Source organism: Panthera tigris, chromosome B4 (genome assembly GCF_018350195.1).
Source record: "Panthera tigris isolate Pti1 chromosome B4, P.tigris_Pti1_mat1.1, whole genome shotgun sequence".
In the NCBI taxonomy this organism is placed as follows: Eukaryota; Metazoa; Chordata; class Mammalia; order Carnivora; family Felidae; genus Panthera; species Panthera tigris.
Genome location: NC_056666.1, coordinates 115,070,076 through 115,097,671, shown reverse-complemented (window position 1 = coordinate 115,097,671; position 27,596 = coordinate 115,070,076). Strand labels below are relative to the sequence as shown.

The following is a 27,596-nucleotide window of genomic DNA, read 5'->3' as shown; positions in this document are numbered from 1 at the left end:
CCATGTAAATAGATATGCATTTGGACAAAGAGTAGGAAGGAATATGGAAATAGTATTAGCGGTGGAAGTGTGGGTGAATTTTGTCTAAGTATCTGTTAGGGGGTAAACTCTGGCACAAAACCTCAGAGGGAAGAGCAGTATCAGGTTCCTCTGACAAAGACTACACACAGCTCCAGGTAAGCTCTTCTCACTCCACCCCTGCCTTCAGGCCCCCCCCCCCCCCATGGATCAATGGAGTGCTCAGGGAATTCCAATAGACCCTGACAAGGGCATGAGGAGGAGAAATGGCATAGCAACCATGCAGACCTTCTATAGCAAAATACATGAATATTTTTGAGTGACTGTAATAATGCAATAAAAAATTTGAAGGGAATATGTATAATGGTACCCTAATGGATATCCCCAGCCCCTCATTAACTGGCCACTAGGCTTGCTTCCCTAGTCATGTGCCCCAGGATTCTCTAGGAGATCTAGTCTTTTTACTGTCATGACTTCTGTGCTGTGGGTCATGGGGCTGTCTCCTATCAAGAGTAGTCTTCGTTCTTCCAACTCAAAAATCTTGTACATTTTTTAAAGCTAAGGATTCATTTTCTTTAAGAATCCTTTCTCACCTAATTCCATTCTATTCTAGCATAAACAGTGGAAATTCAGTTTTATTGGATATAAAATTCCTGGCTCACTGCTTTGAAGAAGTTCTAGAGAGAGGAGTTGGTGATACATGAACATCCACCTATGATTGGTCAATCTCATAGGTTCTGGAGTCAGACGGATTTGGGTTAGATCTACATCACTTATTAGCCATGTAACCTTTGGAAAGTGTTTAATTTCAATAAATCTTAGTTTTCTAATCTATCACATGGAGATAATAACAAATATCTAGTAGGGTTTTGTGAAGATGAAACAGACTGATACATGTAAAATGGCTTGTCACAGTCCTTGGGACATATAATGTGCTCAATACATGTAGATGTGATCGTTACGTTCCCTTGAAATTATTTTCAATCTATTGCGGGAAAATACTAATTGATTCAACCATTAATTATGTCCCCTGTAGTAAGTATTTGATAGATGACTTCTCAAGGGTTCTAACTTAAGAACATGGCAAAGAAAAACAACGTTTCATTACTAACGCGTTACCAAATGGAGGATGACAGACTGAGAAGTTATGTTAATTGGTAACATTTCTTATCTATGAAAAGCCGACCAACTTTTTCATTGCTTTTTTACTATTTATGTAAAATTGTAAACTGGTTCATTTTTACTCAATGGTATATCAGAATGCCTATTTATGTTAATAACTAATGAAAGAAGTTAGGTTGACCTAGTGTACTTCCTGCTGTATTTTAGACGGAGACCTATGAATTCACCCTACAGATCAAGAGGGCTGATCTGTGCCCTCTTGTAAGTGGTGGAGATGTTTGTAACCAGTGAAGATGTTGTTACACAATTAAGAAAAATGAAAAAAAAAAAGTAAAAAAAAAAGTACTATGTTCTCAATTATTTGGCGGTTTTCAAGGAAACAATAATGCCAGAGTTTAGAAGGCTAGTCAAGCTGTGATAATAACTGGAGACATAATTCTTATCATTGAAGATCCTTTAAACCTAGGAGGAGATAGAGACCCTCCTCCTCACCCTCAAAAAACAAAAATCTGTTCCAGTCTAGTTTCACTTTGAAATTGGTTCTTCAAGTGAGTTCACAATAGCATTGGAAACATGGGGATTTCCGTAGATGAGCAGTATGCTGTTTTTAACATCTGATGTGTTGTCATTTATTTTGTACAGCTGAACAATTGTTTTGGTTTCTGAAGGGAGTTTAAAAATTATTCAGGCTAACTAACACTCGAAGATAACCCAACAATTCCTTCCTGGACACTGCCCCCCTCACACTAGGGGTGTTAGTCGAGTTAAATAAGAAATTAACATTAATTGGATTAGTGGATTCACAAAGGGAAGAACATTAATTAGAAGGAGGAGGAAAAGGTAGTGTCACAGAAAGCAGCATAAGCAGTGTAAGACCAGGGGCTGTGGCAAGAAATTATACAAACCAATGAAGTTACTAACATTGTACCTCCAGGTTAGGATTTCCCACAATACTAAAAATAGAATATTCACATGGTTACACTCTAAAACTAGAAAACTTTACTTCTGGATAGGTCCTCCCACCTATTTAGCCTAACTGTCATTTTACAGATGAGGAAGCTAAGGCCCAGAGATGGGAAGCCACTGATTTATTTCAAGAGCTCATGTTTTTACTCTGCTGTACCTTTTCTATGAGGTAGAGCACAGGAGGGCAGTAAAGTATGGGCGTTAAGTGGCTAGACCTGATTTCAAATTCTAGCTGTGCCACTAACAAGCTGTGTGACCTTTGGCAAATTACCTACCCTCTCCGAGCCTTGGTATCTCTGAGAAACCATAAAATCAGGGGCGCCTGATGGCTCAGTCAGTTGAGCGTCCGACTTCGGCTCAGGTCATGATCTCATAGTTTGTGAGTTCAGCCCCGTGACGGGCTCTGTGCTGACAGCTCGGAGCCTGCAGCCTGCCTCGAATTCTGTGTCTCCCTCTCCCTCTGCCCCTCCCCTGCTCATACTCTGACTCTCTCTGTCTCTCAAAAATAAATAAATGTTAAAAAATTTTTTTTTTTAAAGAAAAGAAAAACCATAAAATCACAGTACTTACTTCACAGGGTTGTGTGGACTGAACGTGATAACATAGATCAAGCCCATGGTGCATCATAAGTAAGTATACTTACTAAAACTTGTTATTTCTCCAAAAGCAAAACATCAAAGGCCAATCTGAAGAGATTCATATCAAGAGAAGAAAAAACCCATTGTATGCAGATAAGTTAAAGTCAAAAGGGGGTTAACAGGCTTCATTCATTTCCTTCATTTTTTTCCCTAATATATCTGCTACCCCTCCTTTTATCTATGCTGGTAGGCACCAAAGAGAAATCCAGAGAAACTTTTTATTCATTAGATCATAAAGATACTTAGTCTGTTTAACATTTGGTCTCGATAGCACTGCTGACACTCTATCAATGTTAGGCAATTATAACCATATTCCTTCGACAGCGCTGATAAGTGGTGATCTGCCAGGATACTTGGCAGCCGAGCAATGTAAAAGCTGAAACATTCGTCGTAAGTGTTTACCCAGCACAAGCCTTGGTGTTTCCATTGCTGTCTGCCTGTTCACCTGTCACGGCCCGGTTTGAAAACGCAGGCGTCCTTGTGTGCTGTTCAAAGGATCCTTTGGTAAACAAGGGTTTTTGTCCCCCCTCACATTGAATTCAGTCTGCCTTGAATTTTGTGCTATTCATTTACTTTGTTCAGCCGAAGCCAAATCGGGAGAAGTCCAGAAGTCCAGGGAGACTCTCACATCATTCCATCCTACTCTTGTTCTTGAGGATTTGGGTCTTGCATTCCCCCTGGCTCAGCGGTTTTCCTGATTAGGAGGAATATATCCTGCCTCATCATTTTCTCAGAGGCATTAGCATTTGGGATGGGATTTCCCTGTTGTTTGGAGAAGTTGGGGAGTTCGTTTGTGAAGAGGAAGCTTTGCACGCAAAGGTTTGTCTGGAAGAATTGTGGGTTCTGCAGTAACGGGGATGCAGACCCCTGCTGAGTTCCTCTACCTGAGTAAAACTAGACCATTAATGTTCCATGAAGCTGTCCTTCCTCCCGCCCTGGGTTGATCTGCTGTTTCCCACCCTTAACTCTCACCCCATCCCTCTTCCAAAAAAGGTTTATGAATGCTCGGGATTTCCAAAAGACAATCACAGAATCTAAAGAGAGGGATGGGACACCAGCGGGCCTCCTCCCATCCAACGGGGAGAAGAGATGTACTTTTAAGGGGGGTGAGAACTCCCACCGCAGGCCATCAATTTCCTCTGGCTCCTTGAACTTGGTTCCCCACAGGGTCTGCACCTGCGTTCAACTCCAACCTTGTCGGGCGGGAACTCGAGGGGGAGGAGAGGAGCGAAGCGGGCCGGGGAAGGTGGGGAACGCCACGACGGGGAACGAGGAGCCTCGGGGCTGGGAGGGCCCAGAACTCCGCACGCCGGGGGCGGGCCCGGGGACCCCACGGCCGGCGCGCCCCCGCCCCGCCCCCGTGGAGGCCGTCGCCCGCTCGCCGGCCGCGGCGCACGCGTGTGCGGGAGGGGGCAGCGCGGCTCTCCCCGGCCGCCTGTGCGCCGCCGCCGTCCCTGCCAGACTAGAGCCCGAGCCCGCGCCCGCGCCGCCGAGCCCGGCCCGTCCCGGCACCATGCGGAGGGTGAGTGTGCGTCGCCCGGGGGCGCGAGGGGGGCAGGCGGCCAGTGTGCCGGGCGAACGTGAGAGCGCGTCTCCCTCGCCCGGCTCCGGGCTACGGGAGGCGGCGGGGAGCCGGGCCCGTGTAGCTGGAGGGAAGGGTTGAGGGTGGGGGTCGAGGCGGGGCCTCGCGGGGCCGCGGCCGCAGCCGGGGAGGGCCGGGGGACACTCCGCGGACGACTCTGGGGGGTGGGGCCGGGGGAGCCGTGGGCGACTTGCAGCCGGAGGGCGCCCGCGGGGCCCAGCACTCCCAGCGGCAGCGCGGACACGTCGGGGCTCTCTGTTAGCGCCTGCGCCTCCTCGAGGCCGGGGCAGGCTATTCCCAGCACCTTCGCTTCCAGCTTTTAGGGGAGTCCCTTCCCGGCGCCCCCGCCGCCCGCTCGGCTGGTCTGGCCGCTGCGTTCTGCTGCTTAGCGCCGCGCTCCCAGTTCGAGAGCCTCGTAAACTTTGCCGGAGCCGTCTGTTGGGCTCCCTAGGCGCAAGTCCCAGGGATAGGCGGGCCCCATTCCGAGTTGGGTGGGTGGCGGGTGGAGGGGTGTGTGTGTGTTTCGGAGAGGTGGGCCTCACGCCTCGTCTGCGGAAAGGCCCTCGCTTCGGCGTTTGGAAGGCGCGAGGGCGTGTGGACTCGAGTTGCTCCCTCGGCTGTGCTAGCGAGCCGGGCGCTGCTGCGACGTGAACCCGCGGAGTCCCGAGGCGGACTTTCAGCACGTGCGCTTGGGGGAGTCCGGGGCAGCGGCTGCTCCCCGAACTGCAGGGGTGAGAGGCCCCTGCGCTGGTGGCTCTTGGCGGAAAAACTCCCCTCTACAGGGTTTATTCCCCTTGAAGGAACAGCCTGGAAGATTGGTGCTGCTTGCGGTCAGCCAGGAAGAGCACGCACGCAGGCCCCCGCGCAGCTTGATCTTATCCTCTTGGGGAGCTAATGCACGCATAAGTGTTGGTGATTCTAAGTTACCAGTCCCAGTATGCAGTTTGGATTTTAACCTGGGGGTGGGGGGGTGGGGGCTGCTTTAATCAAATGCGGGATCTCAGACTGGGTAGCAGTACAGGAAACTTTAGGGAACTCCAAGTAGGTACCCTTGACATTTTCCCAGACACCCTGAGGCCAAGCCCAGTGACAGTTTAGGCGTTAGGGAAAGGGTGTTGGATGTTTTCTGAAGAGACAAGTCTGAGAATAAATGGGAAAAACAAAACACGACTGTTGGTCGCCAGAGCCTGTGAGTTTCTCTGCGTTGGAGTTAGGGGTTGCCTTGTACAATGGCATGTATGTGCCTGTTTGGTCACCTGAGTGAGTAGCCCTTTCAAAGATTTCTTCCTCTCAGCTGCTAGGTTGCTTCAAAGGGAATTCTGGCCGTCGTTTTGCAGGTGGTGCCAGAGTTAAGTCTTCTGGATATGTTGATGGGCGGGGGGGTGTATTTGGAGGGCTTGTAGAGCAAGTATGAATTGGTCCCAGCTGCCTCTGGAAAGTCTATTAGTGAGCTGACATGGAAATTTACCTGGCTTACCTTTTGGAGTTAGTCCAGACCTGCTCAGGTGTTTCTGGGGAGGACAGGATTCCAGCCAGGCTGGGCAGCTAGTTTGGCATTCCTGGTGTTGATGGAGCAGCAGAAATGGAAACGGGCGGGGTTATTTGTTTGAACTCCAAATTCAGGGGTCAGCAGCCTTTTTTTTTTTTTTTTTTTTTACCTTAGTGTCATTGGGTTAATTAAGAAAAGCAGCTGGGAAGGGATCTGTAGGCCTAAGCAAGGGAGTGTTAGAGGGAGAAGTGAGATTTGGTAATGGAGGAATTGACCAGAATATCTTAAAACAGTGATTTGTGTCCTGCTTGTTTTAGGATGAAAAAGACGGATGCTTGCTAGAAGTTCAGATTCTTGAGCTGTACTTCGGACCTATTAAATCAGAATCCCTTGGACTGAAGCTTGCACTTTGCATTTTAAACACCACTGCCACCATCATAAGGGCTATGTATTAAGCACTTACTGTGTGCAGGGACCATTCTAAGCTCTAGGAGTAGTGGGGAGATGATGGCGAAAGATCCTTGTTCTTTTGGAGGCTACATTCTAGTTGAGAAATTAAATAATAAAAAAGTAAACCCATACACAAGTGATGTTAGATAGTGATGAGTGCTAGGAAGAAAATAAAGCAGGATAATGAAATGGGGAGCAAATCAGGGAGGGAAGCCATTTTCATTTCCATGGTCAGGGAAGACATTTCTAGACAGTTGGTATTTGAACTATGAATTACATGATGAAAAGAAGTTACCTGTGTGAAAATTTGGGGAAAGAGTGTTCCAGACCGAGGAACATCAGATGCAAAGGCTCTGAGGCAGGAACAGACTTGGCCTGTGTGAGCAAAGGCTCTGAGGCAGGAACAGTACTGGGGCTGAAGCGGAGTGGAGTGTCCATGGGGTGGAGCGAGTGGGATGAAGTGAGAGGTTGGAGAGATAGAGGCCAAGTTCTATAGGGACTTGTTGGCCATGGTAAGAAATTTGGATTTCCGCCTAAATGCAGAGGAATGTTATTTAGAGAATTTTAAGCAGAGGAATAGAATGATATGGTCTGGTTTACTTTTTCGAAGATCTACACGGCTATTGTGTGTAGAATGAATTATGGAATGGGGATGGTCATGTAAAGAGAGACCACCTTTGTGTGCAGGGGTGATGGAGAGAGTTAGACTGGATGGATTTTGGAGGTACGGTCATTTGAACTTGCTGATGTGGGACGGTGAGTTGGGAATCCTCTAGCATACACCTAAACTTGCTGATCGTTGATGTCTGTGTGTGTGAGAGAGAGAGGGGCGGGGAGAGATGGAGAAAGGCAGGTGGTTGGACCTCAGTTGGAATGTCCCCAATGATAATAAATATAGCTAACATTTAGTGAGCATTTACTCTGTACTTGGTACTGTGGTATATGTGCTCACAGGAGTCCTGTAAAATAGGAACTGTAGTCACCTGTTTTGCAGATGGGCTAAGCTCTGAAAGGTTGATATGTTGCTTTGGCCACTCAGCTAAGTGTTGGAGCTGGGATTTGTACCTGTTTACCTGACTCCAAAGCCCTGGCTCTTGGCATTACTCTTTGCTTGCTACAGACTGCCTGCTCCTGCCCCAGATCATTTCTGGTTCTGGAGAAGCAGATAATTTAGCAGTTTGGCAAATGCATGTGGCAGCATTTCAACTTTTGTAGATGAGTAACTGCAGAGGGAGGGCAGACACACTATTAGAATAGAAAGTAATTGTTTTCATTTGATGCTGAAAGAAAGAAAAGGTGCACAGAGAATGTACAAAGTCAGAGCACAGAAGATGCCCAATAATTGGGCTTCTCTGAAGAGAGGCAGAAATGGGGCATTACCACTCTGCCCTGTGCTTTGACCTTATGTCATGACCACCAGGGAAGCCACGTTTTCGATTCTTCTTTCACCTGTTCTCATAGCTAGTAAATATTTCCTTCTTTACTTTTGCATCCCAAACGAGTTCTTTCCTGTACAGAGCCAGGAGTTTCAGAGGATTGGCAACTTTTTTTTATTATATATATTTTTTAGAGATTTTCTTTTTCATTTTTACATCCAATGTGGGGCTCATACTCACAACCCCGATATCAAGAGTCGCATACTCTACTGACTGAGCCAGCCAGGTACCCCGAGGATTGGCTACTTTAAGAAATTATTTGCTTTAGAGTTAGAAGTCATTTGTGGAAAAATAACTATAATAATTAAATTATAATATTTATAATATATGTAATTATAATTTTTAAATATTGTATATAATTATTGTAACAATACTATTTATTGCTTTCTCTGTTCCACGCATTTATGGTCTCCCTTAATGTTCATAATAACATTTTAAATTAAAATTAATAGGTGATTGGGGTGCCTGGGTGGCTCAGTCGGTTAAACCTCTGACTTTTGATTTCAGCTCAGGTCATGATCAGGGGATTGAGCCCCCACATTGAGCTCTGTGTTGAGCATGCAACATGCTTGAGATTCATATTCTCTCTCTCTCTCTCTCTCTCTCTCTCTCTCTCTCTCTTTTTCTCTTTCTCTCTCTGCCCCACTCCTCACACTCTCTGTCTCTCAAAAAAAAAAAAAATGCTTGGGATGCCTCGGTGGCTCAGTCAGTTGAGCATCTGACTCTTGGTTTCAGCTTGGGTCACGACCTGCCAGTTTGTGGATTCGAGCCCTGGGTTGGGCTCTGAGCTGACAGTGTGGAGGCTGCTTGGGATTCTCTCTCTCCCTTCCTCTGTCTCTGCCACTCTCCTGCTTGTGTGTACATGTGCTCCCTCTCTAAATAAACAAACTTAAAAAAAATGCTAAACAAAAAAAAGATTCACTCTCCCCCGTGTGTGCTCTTTTTCTCTCTCTCTAAGCAAAAAATAAATAAATAAATAAATAAAAAATTAATGGATGATACATTCATACAGTATAAAAATTCAAAATACATGAAAATATTTACAGTGAAAATCATTCCTCATATTCTGTTGCCCAGCCAGCTGGTTCCCTTTAGCCAGAAGTAATTGATTTTAAACCCACTTATTGTGTCTTTCTAGACATAATCTGTGCATATACAAGCAGTTATATATTCATACTTTCTCCCTTTTTTTTGACATACAAATGTAAATGTAGTATGTAAGTACACTTTGCTTTTTTTCCTTGTACACAAGATCAGTATTTGTAGATCTGTCAGTTCAGTTCTTTTTATGGCTGCATATGGGATACCTTTATGTGGATGTACTAGGATTGTACCAGTCTTTTGCTATTATCAACAGTGCTGCAGGGAATAATCTTATACATACGTGATTTTACATTTGTGTGAGTATATCTGTATGATAAATTTCTGAGTCAGCTAATATGAAAAAACACCTTTTGTTAGGTGAAGCAGCATAGTATAGAGGAGATATGTATATGCATATGTGTATTTATGTATATATACTTAGCTATATATGTTAGAGATATCTTTGTATCTATTACATATATCTTTATAAATAAAATCTCCACATAATAGCGTGGACTTGGAGCCAGATTATCTGGGGTTGAATCTTGACTGCTATTTACAGGCTTTGCAAGTCAACCTCTCTTTGCCTCAGTTGTCTCATTTGTGAAATAGGAATAATAATAGTACCTACCTAAAGGATTGCTGTGAGGATTGTTACTAGTTTGTGTTGCGTAACAAATCACCCCAAAACTTACTGGCTTCAAACAATATCTGTTTTGCTTAGCTCATGAGTTGGTAGGCTGTCTGGGTGGCTCTTCTTATCTGGGCCAGCCCAGCTGAGCTCTGCCGGGTTCTTTCACGCTTCTGTGGTTACCTGGTGGGTCAGCTGGTAGCTGGACGATCTAGGCTGCCTCGCCCACCTGCCTGGTAGTTGACGGACGAGTTGGCTTGTAGGGAGCTCATGGGATGGCGTGTGATCTCTCATGTGCCAGTTAGCTCAGGCTTCTTTACGTGGTAGCCTCAGGGTTCCAAAGGCAGCAAGAGAGGGCAAAGCCCAGAGCACAAAGCACTGAGTCTGTGTGGGAGGGGACTCTCCAAGGACAAGGATACAGTGAAGAGAATCATTGGCACCATTTTTGCAGACAGTCTACCATAAACGTTGAATAAGTTAATATTTTCATTTTTTAAGTTTATTTATTTTGAGAGAGAGAGAGAGTGAGCCACACGTGCGCGAAGAGAGCAAGCAGGGGAGGGGCAGAGAGAGAGGGAGACAGAGAATCCCAAGCAGGCTCTGCACTGTTAGTGCAGAGGCTGATGCAGGGCTCGAACCCACGAACTGTGAGATCATGACTTGAGCTGAAATCAGGAGTTGGATGTTTAACTGATTGAGCCATCCAGGCACCCCAAGTTAATATATTTAAAGTGACTAGCATCGCGCCTGGCATATTGTAAGTGCTATATAAGTTTGTTAAATTGAAAAGAAAGAGAGTGCCAAATTACCCTCAGTTTTCATGTATGAGGGTGCCTGTCCCTCTGTTTCTTCCTAAAACTGCATCAGAGTTATTTATCCATGGAGAGGCAGGTATTATCCATGGAGAGGCAGATGTTCTTGTTCCTTTTTTACAGGTGAAAAAAGTGATGCTCAGGGATGTTGTTTTTCTGATGTTACAGGCCAGACAAGAATATGAATACTTTGTCTGACTCTAGAACACCTCACCTTGTCTCTCCACTCTAGACAGAAGTATGGTTTCTGTAACCCTTCTGTCCGCTGCTCTCTTGCTCACTCTTGGATTTCGTGTCCCGTATTTCCATTTCACATTTGGATTTATGTTCAGAAGGATCTGTCAATCTGTTGGAGTCTTTGACAGTGATTTTGATTTCAACCCGGCTTCCCGAATTGAAAGCAAAGCGTCCACAAATATGTTGGGCTCTCTCAGGTCTGCAAAGGGAGGATAAAGGGAAACTTGTCACTTTACCTTTCTTAAATTGAGAAAATAAATGAGTCTGGCCTTATTTTACTTATTCTTTCTTCCTTTCCATTCCTTGCATCATTTTGTTTCCCTTCCTCCTTTACAAGACAGGAATTCTGTTCCCCAAGGGCCAGATGTGAAGACAGGAGACAGTATTTCTTAGTGGTTCAGGGCTTGGTCTCTGGAGACGAACTCCCTGACTCCAAATCCAGCTCAGCTGTTTACTAGCTGTGCGACTTGGATTAGTTAATGTACATTAAAAGGACTTGTCTGAGGTTCAAAAGATTATTCAAATTACATAGCACATTTCTTTTGCTTCTGTTTTCCCTGTCCGTCTCCCCTGCTTTCTCCTGCAAACCTGTTCCTCTACCCCTAGATGTATGGAAAACTTACTGAGCCCTTACTCTGAGTGCCTTATGTGTGATTAACTCGTTCAGTCCTCACAACAAACCTATGAAGTAAATTCTGTTTTATTCCCATTTTCAAATGAGGAAGTTAAATACTGAATGGCTGGGTAATTTGTTCAGCATACCACAACTAATAAATGATGTAGCAGGGATTTTAAACCAGGCATTCTGGCATCAGAGTTTGTGTTTTTAATATTTATATCCCTCAAAAAGTGGGTGGAAGGTTGGAGAGTTAAAATTGAGAGCTTTTGCTGTAGGTAAACTGCCGGCGAATTTGCACGCAGCCTCCATCCTTGGCAACAGCCGAGTGTACCCAGCTGTGCCTTAGACTGAAAATCCCAGAACAAAAAATACACACTTTCAATCCTTTTGCCAAAAGCCTTTCCACTTCAATTATTATAAACCTAACAAGATTTCAAGCATTGTGCCTCCCTTGTAACTGAGGTGTGACAGGTGCAACACTGTTGAAAAATACATGGGGCTTTTTTTTTTTTTTTTAAGGTTTGAGACTCAAGCTGGCCAGTTCTGAGTCTTGCCACTTCTTACTCCTTTTTTTTTTTTTTAAAGTTTAAAATTTTAATTCCAGTATAGTTAACCCATAGTGTTATATTAGTTTCAGGTGTACAATATAGTGATTTAACAATTCTTTACATTATTCAGTGCTCGTCATGAGAAATGTACTCTTAATCCCCATCACCTATTTCTCCCATCCCGCCACCTACCTCCCCTCTGGCAACCACCAATTTGTATTTAAGAGTCTGTTTCTTGGGTTCTCTTTCTTTTTTCTTTTTTCCTTTGCTCATTTGTTTTGTTTTGTTTCTTAAATTTCATGTATGAGTGAAATCATGTGGTATTTGTCTTGCACTGACTGACTTATTTTGCTTAGCATAATACACTCTAGCTCCATCCATGTCGTTGCAAATGGCAAGATTTCATTCTTTCTTATGGCTGGATAATATTCCATTGTATACGTATACCACTTCTTTATCCGTTCATCATTCGATGGACACTTGGGCTGCTTCCATAATTTGGCTGTTGTAAGTGATGTTGCAATAAACCTAAGGTTGCATGTATCCCTTTGGATTAGTGTTGTTGTATTCTTTGGGTAAGTACCCACAAGTGTGATTACTGGATCATAGGATAGTTCTATTTTTAACATTTTGAGGAACCTCCATATTGTTTTCCACAGTGGTGGTACCTGTTTACATTCCCACCAACAGCGAAGAGCGTTTCTTTTTCTGCATATCTTTGTCAACACATTTGTTTCTTGTGTTTTTGATTTTCGCCATTCTGACAGATGTGAGGTGATATCCATTGTAGTTTTGATTTGCATTTCCCAAATGTGTTGTGCTTCTTTTCATGTGTCTATAGACCTTCTGTATGTCTTCTTTGGAGAAATGTCTGTTCATGTCTTCTGCCCAGTTTTTAATTGGATTGTTTGTGTGTGTGTTGCATTGTATAAGTTCTTTATATATTTTGGAAACTAGCCCTTTATTGGATATGTAATTTGCAAATATCTTTTCCCATTTAGTAAGCTGCCTTTTTAAAAAATGTTTATTCTTTTTTTTTCAATATATGAAATTTATTGTCAGATTGGTTTCCATACAACACCCAGTGCTCATACCAAAAGGTGCCCTCCTCAATACCCACCCACCCTCCCCTCCCTCCCACCCCCCATCAACCCTCAGTTTGTTCTCAGTTTTTAAGAGTCTCTTCTGCTTTGGCTCTCTCCCACTCTAACCTCTTTTTTTTTTTTTTCCCTCCCCTCCCCCATGGGTTTCTGTTAAGTTTCTCAGGATCCACATAAGAGTGAAACCATATGGTATCTGTCTTTCTCTGTATGGCTTATTTCACTTAGCATCACACTCTCCGGTTCCATCCACATTGCTACTAAAGGGCCATATTTCATTCTTTCTCATTGCCACGTAGTACTCCATTGTGTATATAAACCACAATTTCTTTATCCATTCATCAGGTGATGGACATTTAGGCTCTTTCCATAATGTGGCTATTGTTGAGAGTGCTGCTATAAACATTGGGGTACAAGTGCACCTATGCATCAGTACTCCTGTATCCCTTGGGTAAATTCCTAGCAGTGCTATTGCTGGGTCATAGGGTAGGTCTATTTTTAATTAAAAAATGTTGATTCTTGAGAGAGAGGGAACACGCACACACGGATGCACATGCATGAGCGGGGTAGGGGCAAAAAGAGGGAGGGAGACACAATCTGAAGCGGGCTCCAGGCTCTGAGTTGTCAGCACAGAACCTGACACAGGGCTTGAACTCACGAACTGTGAGATCAAGACCTAAACCAAAGTTGGATGCTTAACCGACTGAGCCAGCCAGGTGCCCCCATAGTAAGTTGCCTTTTAATTTTGTTGATTATTTATTTTGGTATAGTCCCAGTAGTTTATTTTTGCTTCTGTTTTCCTTGCCTCAGGAGTCGTATCTAGAAAAATGTTGCTATAGCCGATGTCAGAGAGATTACGGATTGTTTTTCTTCAAGGATTTTTATGATTTCAGGTCTCACATTTAGGTCTGTACTGGATTTTGGGTTTATTTGTGTGCATGGTGAAAGCAAGTGGTTCAGTCTCATTCTTTTGCATGTACTTCTTGCTCCTTTTGACGGACTGTTTCTCTGGTGGCAGATTGTGTTTGCCAAAGCAACAGGAGAGTAAAACATAAATATTGCATATAATATATAACTTTCCGAACTTAGAATTATTCACATCTTCAATTGAAAGAAATAACTGAGGCTATTTGATAAGGTTTCTTTGCATGTAGACTAAATGTAATATGGTAACACTCATGAAACAAATACTTAAAATGAACCTCCTACTGTATGCTAGGAATCTGTTGTGGGTTAGCAAGCTCTGCATGGCCCTGATCTCACAGAATTTGTAGTCTGTCTGAGAAGATGAACAGTTCTGTGAATTATGGCATAATCTGTTGCAAAGGGAAAATAAGTTGCTAGGGTATTGTAGTGGGAGTTTCTAATGTAATCTGGCGGGTTCATAAAAGCCTTCTAGATGAAGTGACTGTTTAGCTGAGACTTGAAGGGCAAGCAAGGGCAGCCAGGGAAAGAGAAGGAGGGTTGCATTCTAGGTAGAATGAACAGTTTATGCAAAGGAAGAGTGAAGAATGGCACATTTAAGGAAGTGAGGTGCATTCAGAGCAGCTAAATGGATACAGAGCAAGAGGGTAATGGCAAGAGCTGAGGTTGGAAAAGTCAGGAGAAGCCAGATCATGAAAGGCTGTGTAAACCATCTTGAGTGTCCCAAAGGCAATGAAAAAAAGCCATGGAGAGGGGTGCCTGAGTGGCTCAGTTGGTTGAATGTCTGCCTCTTTATTTCATCTTAGGTCATGATCCCAGGGTTGTGGGATCGAGCCACACATTGGACTCCACATTCAGCATGGAGCCTGCTTGGGATTCTTTCTTTTTCTTCCTCTGCCCTTCTCCCAGCTTGTGTGCATGCTCGCGCGCGCGCTCTCTCTCTCTCTCTCTCTCTCTCTCTCTCTCTCTCTCTCTCTCTCAAATAAATAAATAAATAAATAAAAATAAAAACCATTGAGAGATTCTAAATAAGCAGTTTTGAAAATCAGATATTTGTTTCAGAAGGTTCCTTTGGCTGCAAGGTAGGGAATGGGCTGGAGGGACAAGACTGGAGGGGGCAGGACTGGTTAGGAGGCCATTACAGTGATCCAGATGACCTAGACTAGGAGATGGTAAAGGGAATGGAGAGACCTGTTCTATTCAAGACGTATTTTAGTGTAATGAAGAGGACTTAGTAACCAATAGGATGTGGAAAATAAGGGAGGAGAGGAGTTCAGAGTGGCATACTCTCAGATTTCTGGTTTGGTGAAACCAGATGTACAGTGGTGCCGTGAACTGAGACATAAAACTGGAGGGAAAACCAAGGAGTAGGACTTGGGAAGTTTTGTACAGAGGCACCAGTGGGCCCTTCATGTAGAGATATTTATAGCAGAGGTCTGTAGTTTAGGAGGAAGTTTTATTGAAAGATACAAATTTATGAGTTATTGGCATATAAGTGGTAATAATTGAAGCCATTGGAGTTACAGAACACAGAGAATATACATAATGTATTTATAAGCTGGTTTACAAAACATGTTTTACATAAGAGTCACTTGGGGAACTTGTTAAAAATGCAGATTCCTGAACAGCACCTCCTAAGCTGCTGATTCAGTAGGTCTGTGGTCTTAAAGTAGAATCTGCAGTGTCTAATAGGGTTGACAATATACGTAACCTACACCACAGTTATTTTACCCTTAGGTGTATGTTCTAGAGAATCTCTAGCACTCTGGGACCTACACTTTTTAAAGAAGGAAATACTTAATATATAAAAAAAGGTGTAAAGAATAATACATTGGCATTCATGTATCTACCACAACTTAAAAAATGACTAAGAAAAGCTGTAGTGTATTTATAAAATGGAATGCATACTACTCAGCCATAAAAAGGAAACAGGCTACTGTTTATGCATGAACATGGACGGATCTCAAACTAGACACAAAAGAGTACATACTGTATAATTCCATTTACATGAAGTTCTAGAGCAGGAAAAACCAAATTGTGGTGACAGGAATCAAAATAGTGGTTGCTGGTGGGGACTGACTAGAAGGGGGCGTGAAGAAATTTTCTGGTGTGATGGAGATTTTCTACTTCTCGATAGGCTTGAGGTTCACATGGGTGTATGTGTCAGACTCGAACTGTACACTTGACATCTATATCACTATATGTAAATTATACCTCAATAAAAGACCCTACTACAAAGGAAGAAAAACCCCAGTAGAGATGGTACTCTCCCCATACTTTCCTGCCAGCAGAGGAAGCTTCTGTCCTGAATTTAACATATCTGTGCGCTTTAATAGTTTTATTACATATGCATATATCCTTAAGCAAGATATGCCATTATTTTGCATGTCTTGAAACTTTATATGTATATAAATCACCACATATATACATGCCCATATTGGTTTTTTGCATAACACTTGTATATGTGAGATTTAACCATCTGATACCAGTAGCTCAGCATGCATTTTTGGAGCTAAGTATATTTATGTAGTGGAATACTACATAGTTAAGTTGTTCTTTCTGTTTTTGCCATATATTTTGGTTGTTTTAAAGCAGTGCTGCTCTGATTTTGCGTATGTGCTTGTTTGTGAGTGCCAGGGCATGTAGGGGTGGGGTAGTGGGGCTGTAGGGTAAGCATATTGTCAATTCAGCTAAATATTGCCATATTCTCCTCCAGACAGGTTTATGAGAAGTTTATGAATGGCCTGTATTTTTACCAAACACGTGGTACTGTCAGACTTTACATTTATTTGCAGATCTGACAGAGGTGGGATAGCTCATCATGCTTTTAGTTTGTGGTTCTCGGATGGTTGAACATATTTTTATGTATTCAAGTGTGGTCCAACATATTAAAAAATTATTTATTTATTTATTTTGAGAGAGAGCATGCATATGCTCAGGGGAGGGACAGAGAGAGGGAGAGAGAGAGAATCTCAAGCAGGTTCCATGCTATCAGCACAGAGACCAACACGGGGCTCCATCTCATGAACCGTGAGTTCATGACCTGAGCTGAAACCAAGAGTTGGAGGCTTAACCGACTGAGCCACCCAGGCACCTTTGGTCCAACATATTTTTAGGTATTCATTGGCCATTTGAGTTTTTACTTCTGTGAATTGTCAGTTCATATCTTTTGCTCGTTTCTCTCTTGTACTTTTTCTTACCGAGCTGCAAATATATTTTTCCAATTTGTGTCTTTTTCTAAACGGAATATTTTGATGAATTTTAATGTATTGGAAGTTATTTGTGTGTGTGTGTGTGTGATTTGTGCTTTTTGTTTCATAAGGAATCTTTCCATTGTCTGCTGGCTAAAGATATTTACCTGTTTTCTAATGAGAGTTCAAGTTTTGCCTTTAATATTTAGACCATTAATCCAATTGGAATTAAATTTAATGTATTAAGCGAGGTAGGGGTTCACTTTTCTTTTCCAGATAGATAACCAGGTATTCCAGCAACACTTACTGAGTACTGTCCTTTCCCCACCAATGTGCCATGCCACGCCGCCTTTGTCATACGGCCAGTTTCCATATGCGTGAGTGTGCAAGCTCTTTATTCGGATCTTAGTTACTACTGATTACATCTTAATGTCAGATAGGTAGAGTCACCCCACTTTTTTGTGCTTGAGTGTGTTTGTTTTATTCACTGATGTATCCAATGCTCAGAACAACAGCAGGCCCTTAGTAGGGGCTCTGTAAGCACCTGTTGAGTGACTGAAGGTATCTCATCTTGTACTAGCTGAATAAGTAGCCCAGCAGTTCCCTGACGTGCTGGACAGTATTCGCCCTTTGGGGAGAGGAAGAGGAGGCAGGTGGGAATTACTGTCTCTTGTTTCTCTTCTCCCTTGCTCTTGGTTGCCTTTTGTCCCTTCTCGTTCAGAACAGAATCTTGAGGAACAAATCCCCAACAAACCCAACCACTACCAGTATGGCTATAGCCTGCCGAGTGCAAGGTTTAGTGAGAGTTGGGTGGCTGCTGATTGTGACCTTGATCACAGATGGTAAATAGTTCTGTGAGGTCTTTTGAAATTTGTCCAGTAACTAGGCCCTTAAGCCTTGGAAACAGAACAGGGGGTCACCTCAGATTAGGTCTTCTTTGCATTTGAACATCTATATTTTGTAGGCTAGTGTTGCTTCAAAATAGACTTCTCTCTTTAGCATGTTTTTTGTTGTTGCTTATTTATTTTTTTTGAGAGAGAGAGAGAGAGTGCAGGAGGGGCAGAGAGAGGGAAGGAGAGAGACAAAATCCCAGGCAAGGGTCCACACTGTCAGTGCAGAGTCTGATGTGGGGCTCGAACTCATGAACTGTGAAATCATGACCTGAGCCGAAATCAAGAGTCTGACACTGAACCGACTGAGTCACACAGGCACCCTGGCATGTTTTGTTACTGATATAAAAAGAGCCACCATTTACTTAATGCTTTTTACGCAAGCAAGGCACATTCAAGGCACAAGGCACTGTGCTTATACAAGATATTTCATTGCCTCTTTAAACCATTTCTCTCTTTTCTGGATTCAGTGTTGCTTGAAATGTGAGCAAAATACTTTAAGGGTTGGACCAGTTTAAACAAAAAACCTAATGTCGAGTGCTTAAAAAAGTTGAGCCAACAATCAATGTGTGTGATAAAGTCACAAATGAAAATATGTACTTGCAAAGTTAATAATATAAGCCATTCTGATTACTTTTATTTTAAATCATGATGCTTCTTATTTGGCTTTCCAGGGTATTTATAAACATTAATTTCCTAACGGAGAATTTTTCTTGTTCCTAGTGCCAGGCAAGCTGTGACATGGGGTAGTCTAACAGGCAGTTCAAAAGAGTGAGACTCCCACTTTTTCCAGTGTAAATTATGAGGTTTGAAATGTTCTGACCATTGAATTAGCCGATTGGTGCAACAATAGCAAATGCTTTATAATTCGTGTTGCCTTCAGAAATGGCAAAAACTGGGCTGCTGATAATGGACCAGAACCGTCTGGACTCTGATAGGCGAGCCTCCTGCCTTCAGTGGAATGAGGACAGCAGCAGCTCCTGCCATTGTACTTTGAATTATGCTTTATGTGCTGCATTTCCTATTTTCGAATATTAATTCTGGGAAAATGGCAACAGTATTTGTTGACAGGGTAAAGCTCTCCATTCCTCAATAAAAGGAAGGCTCAGACATGGCTCATGCAGAGGGCCCTGCAGGATTAGTATGCCTGGCTGCTTCTCTTTATACATCCGTCATTCTGATAATAGAATTGAATGTGCAGAAGCCCTTCCCTGCCCCTGCTTCTGGGTTAGGAAACCACAGGAGTAATGTCACTTCAGTACTGGGATACTCAGGCAGAGGTATCTAGACTGTGGTATGCTTTTTAGGTCAGTATCAAAGAAAATGTGAGGAGATTCTAAGTTCAGTATTTTATTTCATATTCAGCAAACAAAGACTAGATCAAAATCAGTTTTCAGGAAGCAGCCAAACACCTCCCTTAAAGCAGGGATTGGCAGACTTTCTTTGAAGGGCAGATTATAAATATTTTAGGCTCTATGGGTCATATGGATCCTTGTCACAACTACTTAACTCTGCCATTATAGTGTGAAGACAGCCATGGAGAATACATAAAATGAGTAAGTATGGCTGTGTCCCAATAAAACTTTATTTAGGGACACTAAAATATGAATTTCCTATAATTTTCTCATGTCATAAAATATTATGCAGGTTTTTTCAATTATTTAAAAGTGTTAAAAACGTTCTTTAAAAATTAAAAAAAAATTTTTTTTTAATGTTTATTTTTGACAGAGAGAGAGAGACAGGGCATGAGTAGGGGAGGGACAGAGAGAGAGGAAGACACAGAATCTGAAACAGGCTCCAGGCTCTGAGCTGTCAGCACAGAGCCCGACGTGGGGCTTGAACCCATGGACCGTGAGATCATGACCTGAGCCGAAGTTGGACGCTCAACCGACTGAGCCACCCAGGCACCCCTAAAAAATTTTTTTTAAAGTTATTTTTGAGAGAGAGAGGCAGAGCGTGAGCAGGAGAGGGGCAGAGAAAGAGGGAGACAGGATCTGAAGCAGGCTCCAGGCTCCTAGCTGTCAGCACAGAGCCCGACTCAGGGCTCAAACTCACGAATCACAAGATCATGACCTGAGCTGAAGTCAGACACTTAACTGACTGAGCCACCCAGGCAACCCTTTTTTTTTTTTTTAAACATTTATTTATTTTTGAGACAGAGACAGAGCATGAACGGGAGAGGATCAGAGAGAGGGAGACACAGAATCTGAAACAGGCTCCAGGCTCTGAGCTGTCAGCACAGAGCCCGACGCAGGGCTCGAACTCACGGACCGTGAGATCATGACCTGAGCTGAAGTCTGCCGCTTAACCAACTGAGCCACCCAGGTGCCCCCCCCCCCCCAGGCAACCCTTAAATGTTGAAACCATTCTTAACTTTTAGGCCGTTAAAAAACAGGTCACTGGATTTGGCCTGTGGGCCATAATTTATAATTAGAGATTCCCTTGTGTTCCAGTATGTCTGCAATTTGTTTTCTGGTATGTGAACCAACCTTTTCTCCCATAGCCCATCCTCATACTCAATAGGTTACACAAAGCTACATGGACAGAAAACCAGAAACCTCTTCCAAACCCAGATATTTCAGTTTCCTGCCTGCCTCTCTTGCTGCCTTCTCATAGACACACACCCCTACCATTTTTTTTTTTTTTTTTTTTTTTTATGTTCATGGCACCCTTTCCCAATTGCAAGGGGTCTTGTTCCTATCCTTTGAGGTTCCTGATAAGTTATATTAACTAGAAATTTAGAATTATGCATTGAAATAAAAATAAAGCAATTGGCTTTCAGCAGAATGTTACAGAAATTAGTGAGAGTATGGACATTTCTTTCTTTGTAGAAGTGGATACACTTTTAATCTTCAGATAATTTCTCATTACATTTATACAGTGAAATTGTGTTACAAGTTATGCATTACAATTTATTAAAGTTCCATTTGAATAGATAGTAAAAAGTGGTTAATGAGGATGCCGATGGTCTTTCTGAACTGTGGACAGGTGCAGGAATTGCCCGGGTGCACCACAGTTGTTGGTTGTTTGTGTGGCTCCCCTGTGAAGTAAGAGCTGAGGTCAGGTAAGAGTTCACCATTGCTCACAAATTTGGTGCTTGAATGATGGTGTAGTGGAGACAACGTTGTACCGTGGCCTCTGAAGTGAGGTCTGACCTTGGACCACTCTGAGCCTCATTTTCCTCATCTGTGAACTGGAGATGAAATAGTTGATGTGAAAGCGCTTTTCGTAAACTCTGAACTGCTGCCCTTATGGAAACCATCACTCCTTCCAGAGCAACTAAGTCTCAGTGCGGTCTCTTGTTCATGATTCACAAACCTGGCTAGCTAATAGAGTCACTTGTGGGAGTCGATGGGGTTGGTGGGGCTTTGGGAAAACACACATTTCCAGTCTCACCCCAGACTTGCTGAATCGGAATTTCTGTGAGAGGACCTAGAAATAGATATATTTTTTAAATAATGTTTTTATTTATTTTTGAGAGAGAGCACCTGAGCGGGGAAGGTGCAGAGAGGGAGGGACAGAGGATCCGAAGTGAGCTCTGCACCAACAGCAGAGGACCGGATGCAGGACTTGAACTCATGAACGCTGAGATCATGCTCTGAGCTCAAGTCAGACGCTCAGCCGACTGAGTCACCCAGGTGCCCCGAAGTCTATATTTTTAATAGGCCCCCTAGTTAATTAAGATATGTTTGGGAGGCTTTGCTTTGTTCATAAGCTTCGGCTGATGGATTTAAGAAAACCATATACATGCTTCCCTCTAAATCCTAGCTTGGACTTTCCCTCTAAAATGGCTTGTGCCGTTTGTCTTCACAGACAGTAAGGCAGTCAGAAGAGTGAAGGTGAGGAAGAGCAAGAATTATCTTCACTTTATCTTCTCGAGAATGTCTGTCTCAGCAAGTGGAAATAGGAGCACTCATGTTTTGATGTCAACCCGGTGTTTGAACCCAAATTGTGTTTCTCCTCCTTTACCTCTCCCTCTGGAGCCCTGTTATTTACAGCGTGGTTTTCACTTTTTTCTGTGTGTTGAAGCCTGTTTGCAAAAGGAAGAGTGTGAGAGTCAGCACTCCATGAATGTACAACAGATTGACACTATGCTTTCCAGTTTTGCTACTCAAAACTCATCATTGAAAATGTTTTTTTTTTTTTTAATTATTTCTGGAAATAACTGAATTGTAATGTTGGCACATACAGATCACAAACACAAAAAGAATCTCAGCAGTACTAAGAAGATAAATTGATTCTGAATTTCTCACATTTTCTGCCTTGCCTCTAATTTACATAGGAGTAATTGTAGATTTCAAATGAGTGAAAGCAGCCACCTCCACCGTTGGCAGCCCAGACTGTTTTCAACAGCAGAGCTCTGCAGTGTGTACATACGCACAAATGCTCTCTTCTAGGACTTTGCAATTTCCTAATGTTTAAGTATTCCCCTACTTGCAAAATTCCTTCGCAAGTGTTAGGTGTTTGCTGTTTTTCCAGATACCTTGTTATACATTTACAGAAGGCATAAATCCCCAGAGTTCTTATCTCAGGCTCACAGGCTTGGTAGCAAGATGGTCATGAATATATCACTGTAGAAAAAGTTAGCTTTCATTTAATTATATTAATCAAATTGTATTTCCAAATTACATTTATTTTAAAAGTAGAGGGTTTTTCCCATGGAAAAACACGAGACTGATGTATCTACTCTGTGTATAGCCCGATCCTTTAATTCCATAGTTCGTTAATATAATTTATTATCTTGTATTCATTCCATAATTTTATTAATTTGATGGAAATACTACTTTGAAAGTAAGTAAATGCTTAACAGATATTTGAGGGACTAAATGGGGTAGATCTTCTACATTTAGTAATGTTAAATATGTTCATAGCTGTTGTTCAACATCCATTTCTAGCTTCAGCTGTCTGCAGAAGATGACTTTGGATACTGAGTCTCTACCCTGTGGCTCCAAATCTCTAGAGATAAATTTCCAGCAAAGTCTTAAATACCTCTACCTTTCTTCTTCCCAGAGTTCCTCAAACTCAGTGTCAAAAACGGAACTTATTTCTTACTTTCACACCTGATCCTGTTCTTGAGTTTCTTATTTCAGGGAGCCTCATTGTCATTCTTCCAGATGCTGAGGCTTCAATCTTTGACATTGTCTCTGACTTTCTCGATCCTCTTCAGGAGCTAAATACTGTTGGGCATGTCTTTGTCTTTCCCTTCCACTGCTACCCTCCCATTTTTAGATCTTGTTTCTCAAACCAGGGTCCAAGGATTCTTAAGGGGCTCCATGCAGATACTCTTGGGGATTTGAGTGTTCTTCACCATAAGTTTCACAGTTTCTATTCATGCCCAGGATGATCAAACAGAATGAACAAGTACATGTTTGGGGTCTTCCAGATTTGCAACTGAGTTCTGCCACTGATTTTAATATCCACATTTGTGTTGTGTTTATGTGTTGGCTCTAAGTTGGGCAAGTTTTCTTCTGCGCTCTCATGGTGCCCAGCTTTGTCGAGAACTCCTCACGTTGTTGCAGTAATGTGCGTCTGGCTTTCCCAGTGGACTCTGAGATCTTAGAGGACAGGGACCATGTCTGGCTTATTTTTGTATTCCCTAAACCTAGCCTTGGGCCCAGCACATAGTAGGTACTTACGGTTGTTGTCATTGTATGTACAGCTGACCCTTGAACAATGCAGGGGACACTGACACCTGCCCCCATGCAGTTGAAAATCTATGTATAACCTTTGACTCTCCAAAAACTTAACCAATAACATACACAGTATATATTTTGTATATTATGTGTTATGTAATTTATTCTTGCAATACAGTAAACTAGAGAAAAGAAAATATCATTAAGAAAATCATAAGGAAGAGAAAATACATTTACCGTATTGTATTTATAAAAAAAAATCTGCCCGTAAATGGGCCTGTGCAGTTCAAACGCATGTTGTGTTGTTGATCAAGGGTCAACTGTGTATTGTTTTGGAGTCTGATATTTTCCTCACATACACATTCTCATGGATGGCTCTGGTTATTTTCATATCTGTGTAGTATTTAGTTATGTTGATAGATGACATTTGATTTAAACCATCCCTTATTTTTAGATGTTTGGATTATTTTCATTTGTTGGCTAGTTGAGTAGTACATTTAGAAACATCTTTGAAGAAAGTTATTTTTCTCTCATTTAGGTTTTCTTAGGAATCCCTTAATGGAATTACCAGGTCAAAAAGCACAAGCAGTTTTATTCCTCTTGTAATAATATTCTAGTTTTTTTTTTTTAATTTAAATGAAAAGACCAGGCTGAGCTGTAATGTATGATCTCTTTTAGATAAGTGTCTTTTGTTTTCAGTTAAACTCTTTTTGATTTGGAATCTAAGTAGAAGGAACGAATGATGACGATCCCGCTTCTGCCACCCTTCTGTCATTGCTTGCCCAGACTGTTACCCCCATCTCTGTTCTCTCTGCCTTCAGTCACACCTTCAGAAGTATGTGAAGTGTACCTCAGCCTGAGCAATGTTTCAACAGGCAAATCTAATCATTTAATCTAATCATGCCGAAAATACAGCAGAGGCTGTCCATCACCTGCGAGATAAAGCCCAGCTCCGCAGTCAGGGCATTCAGAGCCCTTCAAGACATGGCTTCTGTTTCCCTTTCTAGGCTTATCTTTGGCTGCTGCCCAGATGCACTTTCTGCTCACCCCGAAGGCACTATTTTCAGTTGAGAACGTACTTGTTGTTCCTTCCATCTGAAATGAACTCCCCAACCCCGTGCCTGCCTGGCATTGCCTTACTCGGTCATCAGACCTCAGTCCAAGTCTTTCAGTGCTGCTCTCCTTCAGACCTTGGTGCCTGTCGTCCCCGCCCCTCCCCCCACCATTCCTTCAGAATGTCTTCCACCCTTCATTAAAGCCTTTGTCACTTATATAGAAGCTCTTTGTTAATTTTTATTTTATTTTATTTATTTTGAGACCGAGCAGGGAAGGGGCAGAGAGAGGGAGAGAGAATCCCAAGCAGTCTCTGCACTGTCAGCACAGAGCCCGACATGGGGCTTGAACTCACAAACTGTGAGATCGTGTCCTGAGCTGAAATCAAGAGTCAGATGCTTAACTGACTGAACCACTCAGGCGCTGCTCTTTGTTATTTTATCTTCTCACTTAGGTTGTGAGCTCATTAAGGATAGGAATTTTGTGAGTTGGGTAACCGGGCATTTGATACAGTGACTAGCACGTAGCTGGTCCTCAATAAACGTTTTCTGAATGAACAGGGTTATTATTTTGGTTACTCATAAGTACAAGTGGAGTACTTATAGGTAAGTCTACTTATTTTTTTAAAGTTTTTTTGAAAAAAAAAATGTTTTTAATGTTTATTTTATTTTTGAGAGAGAGAGAGAGAGACAGTGTAAGCAGGGGAGGGACAGAGAGAGAGAGAGGGAGACACAGAATCTGAAGCAGGCTCCAGGCTCTGAGCCGTCAGCACAGAGCCGGATTCAGGTCTCTAACCCATGAACCATGAGATCGCGACCTGAGCTGAAGTCAGACGCTTAACCAGCTGAACCACCCAGGCGCCACTTAATTTTTTTTTTTTTAACGTTTATTTATTTTTGAGAGACAGAGACAGAGCACAAGCAGAGGAAGAGCAGAGAGAGAGAGAGAGAGAGAGAGAGAGAGAGAATCTGAAGCAGGCTCCAGGCTCTGAGCTGTCAGCACAGAGTCTGACATAGGACTTGAACCCACCAACTGTGAGATCATGACCTGAGCCAGTTGGACGCTTAACCGACTAAGCCACGTAGGTGCCCTGTAAGTCTACTTATTTTTAAATTGAGAATCCATTTATGGTGTACTGTTGACCCTTGAACAACGTAGGGGTGAAGGGCACTGATACCTCCCACAAAAATTTGTGCATAACTTTTGACTTCCCCAAAACTACTAATAGCCTACTGTTGATCAGAAACCTTAGTGGTAACATAAACAGTCAATTAACACGTAATTTGTATCTTATATGTATTATGTATTCTCACAATACAGTAAGCTAGAGAAAAGAAAACTATTAAGAAAATCATAAGGGGGGGCGCCTGGGTGGCTCAGTCGGTTAAGCGGCCGACTTCGGCTCAGGTCATGATCTCGTGGTCCGTGAGTTCTAGCCCCGCGTCGGGCTCTGTGCTGACAGCTCAGAGCCTGGAGCCTACTTCAGATTCTGTGTCTCCCTCTCTCTCTGACCCTCCCCTGTTCATGCTCTGTCTCTCCCTGTCTCAAAAATAAATAAACGTTAAAAAAAAAAAAAGAAAATCATAAGGAAAACACATTTACAAGTGCTGTACTGTATCGAAAAAAATCTGTAAGTGGGGCTGTGCACTTCAAACCCGTGTGTGTTGTTGCTCAAGGGTCAGCTCTATATGGTAATTCTCAGTTGTCCAGGATGTCAGTTTATTATTTTTTAGTGGGAAGCTGTTGTAATTACGCTTAAGTAAACTGTAAACCCTGGATTATAGGCTATGCGAAGGGATATCTGGCTCACCATCATATCGCCGGGGCTTCAGACGTGTGCCTGACACCAGCAAGCACTCACTAGTCGTTTGCTGAATGAGCGAATCGGTGCCTGAATGGAACTTTGTGAAAAGGCACCTGACCATGCGGCATGTCACACACCTGGACAGACGGAACTGCATTTATGCTTTTACTTCATTTACATATACATACCTGCCCTGTTTTATTCACTGTTCTGTTAATGTGTTCATGTAGCTCACTGCTTTTCTTATAGCTTCTGTGGTATCTTCTACCTCTACCATTGCATGGCTTTGGTGGCTTGTTTAAACCATGCCATCTCCCTCATCTGTTTAATGGGAGATGCCTGGGAAATGTGAGCCCCAAGCCAGGAAGCGAACACCTGGGTGTAGTGGGCAAGATGGATTTTTTTGCACCCCGACAAGGAAGCAGACAGTCTGTAGGCCTGACTTCCTCATTTATCTCCAAACGTCAAATCTGAATCAATCCACATCCTGTGGTTCTGGGGGATAAATGACTGAATCATATCTGCATGACTGAGGTGATTTATAGAGACGTGATGTTATCCAGAGCCTGCTGCCAAAACAGGAAGAGGTCATTTTGCAGAGAGCATGAAGCACCGGCAGGGATCACATCCCTTCTCCCTGTGTCCCATCTCCTTGTGATACCTGTTTCATTTCTTGGTGAGAATTTGCGTGTTTTTCACCACAGCTTATTTTACAAAGAACAAAGAATTCCGTCCACTACTTGGTTTCTCCCTTGGATTACTAGTCTTATTAAAATGCTTTATAAGGGAATAAAAAACTGAGGTAGTAATTACTGGAGAGGAAGGAGTAACAAGGTGTTGGGAAGGAAGAAAATTATTTTCAGCTGTGCACCAGAACCATGAGCGACAGGAAGACTTGAGGAGAAAAACGTCTGGAATGGCAGCAAAAGTCCTGCTATTTGGCTCATTAAAATAGGTATTGTACATTCTCGGTGACCTACTCCCAGGCTTGAGACTTCTGTTAAAGCCCTGCTGTGTGAAAGCTAAAATCTTAATTGAAAAGAAAATGGATTGAGCCACTATTGTACTTACTGAAGTGACTGTTCGTGCTGACTGCTCGAATGCATTCTTTGCGTGATGCCGGAAGGACTGCAGGAAGCATGGCAGCCCTGAGCATCATTTAGCTTTAGCTTCAGGGCCTACTGGAGATGACAGGGCAAGGATCAGGGTCTGGCTAAGTGGCAGAGGCCGATGTAGCTGTGCCAGAAGAAGTGTTTTGCCCACATAGCAGGTGGTGCAGAAGGAGGCTGACTTGATGTCAGGATGTGGGTGAGCAGTCACGGGAAACCCAGCAGTGCCTGGCACACGGAAGAAAGTGGAATATTGAATGA

General features: G+C 42.8%; 1 protein-coding gene across 1 annotated transcript in view; it reads left to right on the top strand.

The window, feature by feature from the left end:
• The first annotated feature begins 4,233 nt into the window (after positions 1–4,233).
• TMCC3 (transmembrane and coiled-coil domain family 3) overlaps positions 4,234–27,596 on the top strand; it is a 287,838-nt gene continuing 264,475 nt past the window's right edge. The window contains exon 1 of the mRNA XM_042992904.1: positions 4,234–4,266. Coding sequence (XP_042848838.1) covers positions 4,258–4,266 — 9 coding nt within the window. The 5' untranslated portion in view covers positions 4,234–4,257. The remainder of the gene's footprint in view (positions 4,267–27,596) is intronic.